Genomic DNA, 14,664 nt, shown 5'->3' with positions numbered 1-14,664 from the left:
GTAGTGTTGTAGTCTAATAAATCTTTATCTGCATACCAAGGAGTCTTTCTCTAAAGATCTGTCACCAGTCAGTGGCAGAACAGTAACCTTGTCTGAGGTATTTCAATTTCTGAAACAACTGTGAAGCCTCATGCTTACAAAATCAATACAAGTACTAGAATAAAATGCTATGAGGATATACTGTTCTCTTCTGGAGTACGTCAGAGTTGCACTGCCAAATGTGACCCTACATTTGTGAGCAATGGTAACCAATGTAGAGCTGGTCTAGAAAATCCTGTCTGTTTTCCAGAATGTTTGACACAATTGTCCTGGTAGCTTTGAAATGATTGTTTTGATTTGATAGTATATATTTTGTTTGTTAGGTTGACTGGTTGAATTTTCTTCTTCCTTAAATATCAGAAAATTAACTTTATACTTGTACATTTGCTGAGATCTATAAAATACATCTGCAAAATCTTTAAATGACTACATTGACTGTCATACAGTGATATAGAAATTGAAGCTGTTTTTTTTTTGGAAAAATAATTAAATTCACTTACATTAGGACAGACAATTATTAAAACCTAGATTTAAAATACTTTCATAGATAAAGTTAAGTAGTTATGCCAGCCTAAATCTTATTTACCCTGGCCTGATATCTTTTTAACGGAATATTAACACTTTTATATTAGGTGTTAATCATGCCTTGGTAATCATGGAGTTGAGAGAAACCCATTCTCCTGGTTAATGAATCTATTTTATATTAATTTTATATTGCTTATTTAAGTATTATGTATGAAAGTCATTTACCCAACTACTGATGGGCTCTCTAACAGCATAATCCATTTCATGTCATATAATTTGTTAGTTTTCTCTTATGGTCTACTGTAATCTTGTACACAGCAGTCACCCAACAAATATTTATTTATATTTTTGTTTCTGCCCATTTGCTCAAGCTATACAATTTTTTAGATGGTGTACTGAATTTGAGTTATACGCTTTATTTCACTCATAGTATTCTCCCCTCTAGTAAACTCATCTGCATTAATTTATAATCTTTATCAACTTTATGCATCTGCATCCAGGACAGACACCCATTCCAGCAGTTAGCTTTGAAGCTTTTTTCTCTTGACTGGATCAACTCTCCATTTAAACCTCACTTCTAAATTTCATGTTATAACACTGGAGAAACTCATAGAACTATATTGACTATAAGGCAGGTCCCTTACTCTGTGTTCTTAATCCCATCCCATTTAGTGTCCTCCAAATCTTTAATTCAACAATTTTTTCATTTCTCCCTTGGATCTTCAAATCATCCCTCTTCCCTGGATCGTGCATTGATCTCTGTGGGAATGCTCAGAATATCTGGTATTGAATACTGGTTCCTTTATTTACCTGTACCATGACTTAGAAAAGTCATGTTTCTATCTCTAAGGCTCAGTATATCCATCAGTAAAAATGGAGATAGGAATTGTTAATTTACTATTTGTGAGAGTTAAGTATATATTGGTCACTACTATCTGCCAAGTAATATATATGTAATTTATTAAGATGCGTAAATGTCTCGAATACAATTATCAGGACACAAAAGTCACTAAATTGAAGTGAGTTTTTTTTCCTCTTTATTTTTCTTATATCTATTTTACTCCTAATATATTCTTCCTTGCATGATGTCTGCAATGTAGTAGTGACTGACAAATAAATGCATTGAATGAATGATTCCATTATTCTTAGAGCTGTTTTTACTCACCTTTTTTTACACCACATTTCTGAGAGAGTAGGTCACTTCTTCACAGTTTTCTCCAACCATTTATTCCTGAAAATTTTTCAATCTGATTTTCTCTTCCATTGCTTCATTAAAAAATAATTTATCAAAAGTTTTTGCTGAAATTTTTCAAGTCCAGTGATTTTTCTGAGTATTGTCCTTTACCATTGGCAATATTTGCACTACAGGTCATCCTTTCTCTTGGCATTTTTTTCCCCTCCTCAATGTCTATGTAAATGTTATCTCTATGTCTCACTCTGCATCTCTGACCACAATTTCCAATTTACCTTCTGATTTCCTCTCTCCAAAATAATTTGGATATTTCCTAAATATTTTTTCTCAGTCCTTTTTCCCCCTTTCTTTATGTGTGTGTGGGGGGGGGGTGAGAGAGCCAGAGTGAGAGAGAGAGAGAGAGAGAATAATTCATCCAGAAAACTACGCAGAAAACTCTGTATCTGTGCTACCCATTCTGACTCCACCCATGAGATCCTTGTCGGTATTTCTAACTCTGTAGTGGACAACCCAACCTGGAGATTCTGTTGGCATCAGAAGCACAATGTATCAGAAACTCTTTAAGTTTTCCTGTTTCTCCTTTTGGCATTCTGCTTTCTTTTAATGGTATTGTCTTGCTTTCTTCATCTCCGTGTGCTAGCCAAGAAGCATCCTCTCCCTCTATACTCAGTCAATGGACAAGTTCTCATGTTTCTTCTTTACTAATCCCTCTGGCACCCATTCTTTTCTGTACGATCTTCCTGCCAAGATTTTAGTTCAGCCCACAATTACATCATGCCTGCACTATTACAATAAAAATTAACTTTCTTCCCTTAATCTGGTTTCTAATCCCTCTAATCTTTATACCACACCATACTGTATGATTTTGGAGACTTCACTATGTCCCCGGCTCCCTAAGTCCTGAGGACTTGGGCTGTCTAGCTACCACAAAGAGAACAGTTCAGTATAGGAGAGAATTTTGTGATTTTGTAATTATAATATAGGGATAAGTATGTAGTTTAAGCACAGAAGGGGTGGAGAGAACGGCATACTCAAGGCTATCTGAAGAAATCAGTAGAAGCTTTGGGTAATTAATGATTTTTGGAAAGACTGAGAAGTAGCTTATCAACGAATAAGGGATGAAAGACCTTCTAGGCAAAGACAATAACAGGCATAAGGTCAGGGAACGCTGCAGAAGCATAGTGTCAGGGAAGCAAAGCTGTTCGGCATGGTTGGTGTGGGTGAGGAATGGGCCTCGTATACCACGTGAAAAATTCACACTCCTGCCTGTATCTAACGGGAGAAAAAACTGAAGTGTTTAAACGGGCAATAACATGACTAGTTTACATTTTATGGTAATTCATCACTCAGTGTTGTAGGAAGTGATCTGGAGGAAGCCAAGCCTGGGTCAGTGCGTGAAAGAGCAGTGGCAGTAATCTGAACCAGCTTGGGCATCCAGGGGCTCAGCTTTAACAGTGACACCCCCTTCCTCAGAATCTTTCAGCTTCCACTTTGCTATGGCATAATGCCCAGTCTCCATATTCCAGTCACTCCATAAAAGGCCCCAGTTTATTCTGCTCCAGTCCTCAGCACACGGCCTAACTTGCAGGCTCCCTGGATCACTTTCTGCTCCTGGGAAAAGGATCTGTGCTTTCCCAAGCCTTATGGCCTTGCTCAGGTTCTTCTGTGTCCTAGATCAGGGTTCTGTGAACTGGAGTCCGCAGGCTAGGTTTGGCCCAGTGCCTGCATTTGTATATAAAGTTGCACTGGAATAAAGCCATGCCCACTCATGTACGTCTTGTCCACGGCTGCTTTTGTACTTCAGTGGCAAGTTGAGTATTGTAGCAGAGCTCTTCTGGCCTCTAAAGCCATAGGCACTAACACTGGCCTTTTACAGAAAAAAATCTGCTGACTCCTGACCTGGAATAGCTTTCTCCCTTTTCACCACTATTGTAAGATGGGTAGCCCCTTGAAAATCCAGCTTCAATTTTGCCTTCCTCAAGGAAAGCTTTCTTTTAATCATTCCACTCAAAAGCAGTCTCTGCGGCTTTTGAAGACCTAGAGCCGTGCTTCTGGATAATTTCATAACACTCAAATGCATTGCCTGGTTTTGTACTTACTTTTCTTTCTCTCTTTCTTCTATCTAGGATGTAAGCTTGAGGGCAGGATTTTTGCCTTCTAATCCATATGTCTTTTAGTCTGCCTATCCATTTAACTATGTATGTAGGTGGATTATAATAGATTATATATGACAGATTATTAAATTATAACTACATATGTATATATGCTCTGTTATGTGTGTAATCCTAGACTTTTAATTCTCAGCATGTACCAATAACAATTCCAAATGCATTTCACATGATATTACATTCAATATTCAAGACTACGAAGTGAGGGGCGCCTGGGTGGCTCAGTGGATTAAGCCGCTGCCTTCGGCTCAGGTCATGATCTCAGGGTCCTGGGATGGAGCCCCGCATCGGGTTCTCTGCTCCGCAGCGAGCCTGCTTCCTCCTCTCTCTCTGCCTGCCTCTCTGCCTACTTGTGATCTCTCTCTCTGTCAAATAAATAAATAAAATCTTTAAAAAAAAAAAAGACTACGAAGTGAAAGGAATGTATATGTGATCCACACTTTATAGGTGGAAAGAAAAGGCTTAGCAAGGTTGAGGAATTTAATGAATTGAAGTGTTATGAGTGAGGTGAAAATTCATGCCCAAGTGAATTGTGTTTCAAAGTACAGTCTCTCTTTTTTTTTAAAGATTTTATTTATTTATTTGACAGAGAGAGATCACAAGTAGGCAGAGAGGCAGGCAGAGAGTGAGAGGGAAGCAGGCTCCCTGCCGAGCAGAGAGCCCGATGCGGGACTCGATCCCAGGACCCCGAGATCATGACCTGAACCGAAGGCAGCGGCTTAAACCACTGAGCCACCCAGGCGTCTCAAAGTACAGTCTCTTTAACTATTACTAAATTAGCATATTCTAGTAACATACTGTACAGTGTTGTATGATCCTAGTAGATCTGAGAAAGAGGCAAAAAAAGGTTAAAAAATCAAATTGGGGTATTTTAGCTTTACAAGTGCAAAAATTATTGATTTAGATTGTAGATAATAATGATGTCAGTTTACACCAATAATTTGAAATAACATTTCTTATTCTTTAATCAGTAAGTAACACATTTGTTGATTTGCATTGAATCAAATCAATGTAAACCAATGCTACATTGATATCCCTTAAACAGAGTCTCCTTTGGCCTTAGCCAGCAGTAATTTCTTGTCTCCACTGGGTCTGCTCAGGCTGCTTTTTACCTCGTTTATACTGTGGTCCAATGGAGCAGGTGTGTGTTGACATCATTAAGACAGAAGTTCCAACTCTAGATTTACCATTTTTAGGTGGTATGCTTTGTTGTGCAACTATATGAGTCTCTCTTAGACTCAGATTCCTCATCTATAAAAAATCCAAACAAAACCGAAGTGTCAGGATTGTTTTGAAGTTAAATGAGAGCATATATAAAATGCCTTGTAGTGTGCTCAGTACACACTAAGAACACAGTAAGAGGCTGCAAATCTTTAAAGACTAACATAGGTGTTTAGATATTAAAAAGATAGCACAAAACCCAATCTAATAGAGTTTATTCCTTAGAAGAAATTCATGTGGACCAGAGAAGAAGGAAAGATCTCCATGTAGGGATGAGAACCAAACCAAGACTGAAGTGATAGAGGGAAGGCAAACCTGGGCATTTATCTTGGCCATCTATCCATTGTGTCCTTTCTGTGTGTGTGTGTGTGTGTGTGTGTGTGTGTGTGATGTGCGTGTGTGTGGATGTGTGCGTGTGTTTTAACTTATAAGTACAAATTGCATGAAACTGGTATTACAGATATTATGAAACATTACAGAACATTTCATATTTAAAATCAACTTTTGATATACTTCAGAATCAGGTAGTCTAGAAAAAAGTCACATTTTAACATGCCAATTTCTTCTTTAATGTTCAATAATAGTAAAGATGCTAATTACTTTTACACAAATAATCATATGCTCCATAGTGTTATAATAGCATAAAATAAAGAATAAGAATTTATAGTACACGATTTCATTATGCATTATTTCATTAAACCTGGACAAGAGCTCACATCATTTACCTTTTAGCATATTGCTCTTTCTTTATACACCATGGTCTTGTCATATACAAAAATCCAAATGAATGCATTTTTCATTACTCTAATTTTATTTTTATTTGTGAATGATTGAAGGGATATTTAATTGACCCTGATCTTTGCTGTCAAAGAGCCTTAAAAAAGTTTATGATGCTGTGAATTACTCTTTTTACCCTGTGAAGTTATTTGGCAATTTCTACATCCACTGATGTAGGGAAACAGGATTCCCCAGAATAAAATCACTCAATTCTCATAATTCAGATTCTTACAGAATTTATTGAAGAGGTAGAACAATTTGGTTACCTCATGAGTCCTGAATTTCTAACTTTAAGGATTCAATTATAAGCCTCAGATATTTTTATTTTGACAAAGGAACTAGATGTCTAGTGCAGAAGGGCAGTAATTATACTGTATAAAGAGTCACTTCTGGTCCAGGAAAAGCTGTTCTCATTTACCCTTGATCCTGGCATGTGGGTGTGCCAAAAAGTGTTAAAAATCTGAGTGATATCAAGTACTTTATAAATACTGAACTCATTTCTCAGCCAAAACTCCCTTTCTACTTTTTCTTTTCCCATTTTGCTACCATTTTATAGGACTTCTATATTTTAAAAAATATCAGCTCCCCAACAGTTCATTATTTCTCTAAAAAAGGATGAAAATGCTGAAATGTTTGTTTTAAACTGTGAGCTTAATGGAAGGAATGTACACTCTACTTGCTGCAATGTAGGTCTTTTTTTTACCGTCTCTGTTAGATACTTACTGTTGCTATGTTTTCATGGGCACAGACCAAACTATAGAAACATGCAGTCGATTCCAACAAGGGCATTTCTTTGTTGGCATCAAGGAGAAAACTTTTCAAGACATCCATTTCCTTGCCACTCTCCAACCTTAAAAACAATGGGCCACAGCCAGCTTCTGAACTTTCAAGCTTGGCTACTTCATTTCTAGCTTCTTCTTTATGAAGAAGAGGGAAGCTATTCTCAGTGGAAACTCTTGCCTGTTAACCAGTGTGGTTAGCATCAGAATATCCATGAAAATGTCATACCTCTCCTGACAACAGGAAAGAAAAGCATAGCCATATGAGGAATGACAAATGAGAGAATTAGTAAGTAGGATGACAAATGAGAGAATTAGTACGTAGGAATGTCTTTGTATAAATAATCTGTTCTTTAGTTGTTCTGGGTAGTCAATGGATGTCAAATACAGTGTTTTGTCTTTAAAATAACATCTTCAACTGATCTCTGGTTTATTATGGTACACAGCAGAAAAATAATTTTTAGATTAATTTAACAGATGTTCATTTGTGATCCTGGCCACTAACCACAATATTAGAGCAAGGCCCTGGTTTATGCTTTCAGTTTCACTTATTTATAACACCCAATAGTCTTCTGGGTATATTTTGGGGTCTTGCATGATCCAAGAAATTTATAGAACTTGTGAGGACCTGCTTGAGCTCACTAGACATTTCACAGTAAAGATTGTCAATTAGATGTTCACATAAAATTTGAAATATTTATCTTCTAGCCATATTCTTTAACTGTTGTGTGATCATACATCTAGTGATTATTTTTTACATTTCTGTCTCAGTTTTTAAATTTTAGTGAATAGATGCTACAACATAATAACCAGAAAAAATCCACCCATCTCTGCTCTCTTTAGTTATAGGATCATTGGTGGAAACTCTCAGTTCACCATCAACCCATCCACGGGACAAATCATCACAAGTGCATTGCTAGACAGGGAAACAAAAGAGAATTATACTTTAGTTGTGATTTCCAGTGATGCTGGATCCCCAGAACCTCTTTCCAGTTCTACCAGTGTGCTCGTCACTGTGACTGATGTCAATGACAATCCACCAAGATTTCAGCATCATCCTTATGTTACACACATCCCGTCTCCTACTCCTGCAGGTAATGAAGCCAACTCTGAGGTCTCATGGATTAATGCAAACTATATACATTGGGCATTTTCTATAAATGTATTTCTGTTACTTTTACATGAATATTTCTGATATAGCCTAGGTTTGGAAATCCTCTGAAATTCAGCTTGTTTTGACTAATGAAATTGAAGGAACGTTGAATCTCAAATTAATTCTTTTATCCTACACTGGTTGTGTTTTAAGATTTTATAATTGCTACATCTTTCCTGGTACTTATTTTTGATATTACTTGAATATTTTCAAATGACTTAAATAGCCACTTTGTAGTCAAGAAGAGTTCTGCCCTGAGATATCGTTTGTTTGTAAATTCCCTGAAAGAAGGTATATTGTTTCATTTTGTTTTCTTTCTTTCTTTCTTTCTTTCTTTCTTTCTTTCTTTCTTTCTTTCCTTTTTCCATATACTAGCACTTGAAACATCTGGGAAATAGTAAGCATTCAACTATATTTGTTGATAGAAAATAAATATTTTACATCAATCCTTCATAGATAGGTTTTCAAAAATATTTAATAAGTGGATACTTCTAATGAGTTATTCTTATTAATATTTTATTGCAGTTTAGGTGGATGAAGGTTTTATGTTAGTAAGTTTGTGAAGATATTAATGATCACTTTCATATGATAATATGCATTTCTCTTTCTTCATTTAAATTCAGTTTGGTTTCATTTGCTTGTTTGTAAAGAATGGCAAGCTCTCTTAAGGACTGCATAAATAATCTGCCATTTGTAATATTTGAGATGCTTTTCCAATAGAAAAATATACAAATATAGGTCAAAATTAATTTGATCTGCCTTGCTTTAAAATATTTTTAATTAGAAGGAAAAATAAATGGATCCAGGATTTCTCCTCTCATTGATCTTTGATCTTATATTCACTTGAGAATGTCAAATTGATATCAATTCAAAGTATGAAATGCATAAATTTTTGTGCCAGTTTTTATCAAAAGGAAATGTCAGTATCAAAGTCATATATGCTTGATGAAGGCCTTTAGCTGAAATGATGCTGGCAGGCATGATTCTAATTACTTCTAATGTGTGGTGATGCAATGTAACATCCCCTATAAAGACTGTGTATGTAAAGCTGAAGCATCCTTTCCTCCTTAGACTTATTATAATTAATCAGAATCGCTAACCTTAATAAAAGTCTTTTCACTTTGGTCATAAACCTTACTGTAGGGGTATGAGTGCAGGTTTGGAAAAGGTTTCTGAATGAGTATATCAAAAACATGTCCTTATGGCAGTTTTTCTGCATATTCCAGTTATAATCCTCCTGTTACAATCTGTTCTTTTGGCATTTGTCCCAAACACTAACTTTTGGAATCCAAATTGAGTCCATTCTTCCTCAGTTCTTATTTCATACTACTTTATAATTGTTCTAATTGATTTCTGGATATATATATATATATATATATATATATATACACATTTATATACATATATAAAATCTCCATGTGATAATAGCTCACAGATAAAAGAATGCTACTAAGAAACAGTGGATATAAAGAATCAAGATAATTTTCTAAAACAAATTAAACATTTTGTTGACATGATTACCTATATGGCAATTCAAAGATGTTTTAAGACATAACAGAGCAATTATCTTTTCTCATTGGGTAGAAACAGAGCTTTTAACAGAGCTCCTCTAGTATCATGTTTGTTGGAAGATGTGTTATATACAGATTTCCCTCCTAGGAACTATAATTCTGAATGATTAGCCATTGCTCTTCCCTGTGCTTCTCTCAAAGGCATACTGAAAAATATTAAATCCAGTAGACCATATGGGTTTTAGTTAGAAAATGGCAGGTCAGTCCCTAAAGACTACCATTAAATAGATTTGACTTGGGAACTTCAGAGATAATATAGGAGTTACTGTTCTCCCCCAGTAATCATGAGAAAGTAAAGTGATATTAGGGAGCAATATAATATTTTGTATACATTAATCTACTAGCAAATGTTTTATTTGGGTTTCGTGTGATTGTAACTGCACACTTCCTCTTTTCATAGGTTCCTTCGTCTTTGCAGTTACAGTCACAGATGCTGATATTGGACCCAATTCTGAACTGCATTATTCTCTTTCGGGTAGAAACTCTGAAAAATTTCACATTGACCCACTGAGAGGAGCTATTATGGCAGCTGGACCACTAAATGGGGCTTCAGAAGTGACATTTTCTGTACATGTAAAAGACGGTGGCTCGTTTCCAAAGACAGATTCTACAACAGTGACTGTTAGATTTGTGAACAAGGCAGATTTCCCTAAAGTCAGAGCCAAAGAACAGACTTTCATGTTTCCTGAAAACCAGCCAGTCGGCACTCTTGTCACCACCATTACGGGGTCCTCCTTGAGAGGAGAACCTTTGTCCTATTATATTGCAAGTGGAAACCTTGGCAATACATTCCAAATCGATCAATTAACAGGGCAGGTGTCCATTAGTCAACCTCTGGATTTCGAAAAGATACAAAAATATGTCATATGGATAGAAGCCAGGGATGGAGGCTTCCCTCCTTTATCCTCTTATGAGAAACTTGACTTAACAGTCTTAGATGTCAATGATAATTCCCCGGTTTTTAAGGAAGATCCATTTGTATCTGAAATATTGGAAAATCTTTCTCCTCGCAAAATACTTACCGTTTCAGCAATGGATAAGGACAGTGGACCCAATGGACAGTTAGATTATGAAATTGTTAGTGGTAACAAAGAACACAGTTTCACTATTAACCATGCCACTGGTGAAATTAGAAGCATTCGGCCATTAGACAGGGAAAAAATATCACAGTATGTGCTTACCATAAAGTCTTCAGACAAAGGCTCCCCTTCTCAGAGTACCTCAGTAAAAGTCATTATTAACATCTTGGATGAAAATGATAATGCCCCTAGGTTTTCTCAGATATTCAGTGCCTATATTCCTGAAAATTCCCCTTTAGGATACACAGTTACACGAGTCACAACTTCTGATGAAGACATTGGTATAAATGCAATCAGTAGATATTCTATAACAGACACAAGTCTTCCATTTACAATTAATCCCAGCACAGGAGATATTGTAATTAGTAGACCTTTAAATAGAGAAGATACGGACCGTTACAGAATCCGAGTTTCTGCACACGATTCTGGGTGGACCGTAAGTACAGATGTGACAATATTTGTGACGGACATCAATGACAACGCTCCAAGATTTAGCAGACCCTCTTACTACTTAGATTGCCCTGAACTTCCTGAAATTGGCTCCAAAGTGACTCAGGTATCTGCAACAGATCCTGATGAGGGATCAAATGGACAAGTGTTTTATTTTATAAAATCTCAGTCAGAGTATTTTAGGATTAATGCCACCACCGGGGAGATTTTTAATAAGCAGGTCTTAAAATACCAGAACATCAGTGGCTTCAGTAATGTGAACATCAACAGACATAGTTTTATAGTGACATCTTCAGATCGAGGTAATCCCTCGTTACTTAGTGAGACAACAGTTACCATCAACACAGTGGACAGTAATGACAATGCACCACAATTTCTTAAACCTAAATATTTTACTCCAGTCACCAAAACCGTTAAAGTTGGTACTAAGTTAATCAAAGTTACTGCAGTAGATGACAGAGATTTTGGTGTGAATTCTGAGGTGGAATATTTGATTTCCAATGGAAATCAGTTTGGAAAATTTAAGTTGGACAATAGTACAGGGTGGATTTCGGTGGCATCTTCGCTCATTTCTGACTTGAATCAAAACTTTCTGATCACTGTCACTGCAAGAGATAAAGGAAACCCTCCACTTTCATCCCAAGCCACTGTTCAAATAATTGTCACTGAGGAAAACTACCATACACCTGAATTCTCTCAAAGTCACATGAGTGCAACCATCCCAGAAAGCCACAGTATCGGGGCCGTCGTCAGAACTGTTTCTGCAAGAGACAGAGATGCAGCCATGAATGGCTTGATTAGGTACAGTATTTCTTCAGGAAATGAAGAAGGCATTTTTGCCATCAATTCCTCCACAGGTGTATTAACACTAGCCAAAGCTCTTGATTATGAGTTATGCCAGAAACATGAAATGACGGTTAGTGCAACAGATGGAGGATGGGTTGCAAGAACTGGTTACTGCAGTGTGACTGTAAATGTGATTGATGTGAACGACAATTCTCCGGTATTCTTCCCTGATGAATACTTCCCTACTGTTTTGGAAAATGCCCCAAGTGGAACAACAGTCATCCACTTAAATGCAACAGATGCTGACTCTGGAACCAACGCTGTGATTGCATACACTGTACAGTCGTCTGACAGTGACCTGTTTGTCATTGACCCTAACACAGGAGTCATCACCACTCAAGGCTTCTTGGATTTTGAAACCAAACAGAGCTACCATCTTACTGTGAAAGCCTTCAATGTCCCTGATGAGGAAAGGTGCAGTTTTGCCACTGTTAATATACAATTAAAAGGGACGAATGAATATGTGCCTCGCTTTGTTTCCAAACTTTACTATTTTGAAATCTCAGAAGCAGCTCCTAAAGGTACTATTGTTGGAGAAGTGTTTGCCAGTGACCGTGATTTGGGCACTGATGGGGAGGTACACTATTTGATTTTTGGTAACAGTCGAAAGAAGGGTTTCCAGATCAATAAGAAGACTGGACAGATTTATGTTTCTGGACTTCTTGATAGGGAAAGAGAAGAAAGGGTATCTTTGAAGGTGTTGGCCAAGAATTTTGGTAGCATCAGGGGTGCAGATATCGATGAGGTCACTGTAAACATCACTGTGCTCGATGCCAATGACCCACCCATTTTTAGTTTAAATATCTACAGTGTTCAGATCAGTGAAGGGGTCCCCACCGGGACTCATGTGACATTTGTCAGTGCCTTTGACTCAGACTCTGTCCCCAGCTGGAGCAGGTTCTCTTACTTCATTGGATCAGGGAATGAAAATGGTGCCTTTTCCATTAATCCACAGACAGGACAGATCACTGTCACTGCGGAATTAGATAGAGAAACCCTACCTATCTATAATCTCACGGTTTTGGCTGTTGATTCAGGGACCCCCTCAGCTACAGGAAGCGCCTCCCTGCTAGTTACCCTCGAAGATATAAATGATAATGGACCTATGTTGACCATCAGCGAAGGTGAAGTTATGGAAAACAAACGGCCAGGAACCCTGGTGATGACCCTTCAGTCCACTGATCCCGATCTCCCTCCCAATCAAGGTCCCTTTACCTATTACTTGCTGAGCACAGGTCCTGCTACCAATTATTTTAGTCTGAACACTGCTGGAATTTTGAGCACAACCAGAGAGATTGACAGAGAACAGATTGCAGACTTCTATCTGTCTGTGATTACTAGGGATTCTGGTGTTCCCCAAATGTCTTCCACAGGAACCGTGCATATCACCGTTATAGACCAAAATGATAATCCTTCCCAGTCTCGGACCGTGGAGATATTTGTTAATTATTATGGCAATTTGTTTCCTGGTGGGATTTTAGGTTCTGTGAAGCCACAGGATCCGGATGTGTTAGACACCTTCCACTGCTCCCTTACTTCGGGAGTTACAAGCCTGTTCAGTATTCCAAGGGGTACATGTGATCTAAATTCACAGCCGAGGTCAACAGATGGCACATTTGATCTTACTGTCCTTAGCAATGATGGCGTTCACAGCACAGTCACAAGCAATATCCGAGTTTTCTTTGCTGGATTTTCTAACTCTACAGTGGATAACAGCATCCTACTGCGTCTCAGTGTTCCAACAGTAAAGGACTTCCTGACTAACCACTACCTTCATTTTCTACGCATTGCTGGCTCCCAACTGACAGGCCTAGGGACTGCTGTGCAACTTTATGGTGCATATGAGGAGAACAATAAAACGTTTCTTTTAGCAGCCGTGAAGCGGAACAATAATCAGTATGTGAATCCCAGTGGTGTAGCCACCTTCTTTGAAAGCATCAAAGAGATCCTTCTCCGGCAGAGTGGAGTAAAGGTAGAATCTGTGGACCATGACTCATGTATTCGTGGCCCATGCCAGAACGGAGGGAGCTGTATAAGAAGACTGGCTGTGAGCTCTGTATTAAAGAGCCATGAGAGTCTTCCTGTCATCATTGTGGCAAATGAACCTCTGCAGCCTTTCTTATGCAAGTGTCTGCCAGGTTACGCTGGTAGCTGGTGTGAAATAGATATAGACGAATGCCTTCCATCACCTTGCCACAATGGTGGGACCTGTCACAATTTAGTAGGAGGATTTTCCTGCGGCTGCCCAGATGGCTTCACTGGCAGGGCCTGTGAGAGAGACATCAACGAGTGCCTGTCGGGTCCGTGCAAGAACAGTGCTGTCTGCCAAAATGTTCCAGGAAGCTTCAGCTGTGTTTGCAAAACTGGATACACAGGTATGACGGTGTTTGGCTCTTTCCCTAAGACTTTAGCCATGTCAAGTATAACAGAAAGCAGTGGATTTTGTCATTTTTTAATGATTTTCTCTAACAACAGGCATAATCGTAGCTAATGTTTCAAACACTTACTACTGGCCGACGCTGTTGTAGGCACTTTATCTGTATTTATTTTATTTACTTCTTACAAGAAACCTATGAGGTTAGGATAATTATTTTCCAGTTTGTACAGAAAAGAAGCTGAAGCAGAGGGAAGGTAAGTCAGTTTTCTGAGCGACCCAGATTTGCCACAGTGTCAGGTGGTAAGCCTACACAGTTATTTCCAGAGTTTGAGCACTTAGTCAATCTGGTAAGTGTCTTGTACAAGAGCAAAAAGGGTATAATATCTTCAAATGGGAATGTTCCAAAGTTTAAAGGATATACTATGCTTAAAGCCCAAGACCCAGACTAATTTATGTCCTAAATAACTGTCAAAAATTAGTGCTGTTT

General features: G+C 37.9%; 1 protein-coding gene across 1 annotated transcript in view; it reads left to right on the top strand.

Moving 5' to 3' along the window:
- FAT4 (FAT atypical cadherin 4) overlaps positions 1-14,664 on the top strand; it is a 181,134-nt gene that overhangs the window by 128,601 nt on the left and 37,869 nt on the right. The window contains exons 8-9 of the mRNA XM_045997091.1: positions 7,545-7,795; positions 9,826-14,175. Coding sequence (XP_045853047.1) covers positions 7,545-7,795; positions 9,826-14,175 — 4,601 coding nt within the window. The remainder of the gene's footprint in view (positions 1-7,544; positions 7,796-9,825; positions 14,176-14,664) is intronic.

This window comes from Meles meles, chromosome 2 (genome assembly GCF_922984935.1).
Source record: "Meles meles chromosome 2, mMelMel3.1 paternal haplotype, whole genome shotgun sequence".
NCBI classification, from domain to species: Eukaryota; Metazoa; Chordata; class Mammalia; order Carnivora; family Mustelidae; genus Meles; species Meles meles.
Note: the sequence above shows the minus strand (reverse complement) of the source record. Positions and strands in the feature narration are given on the sequence as shown.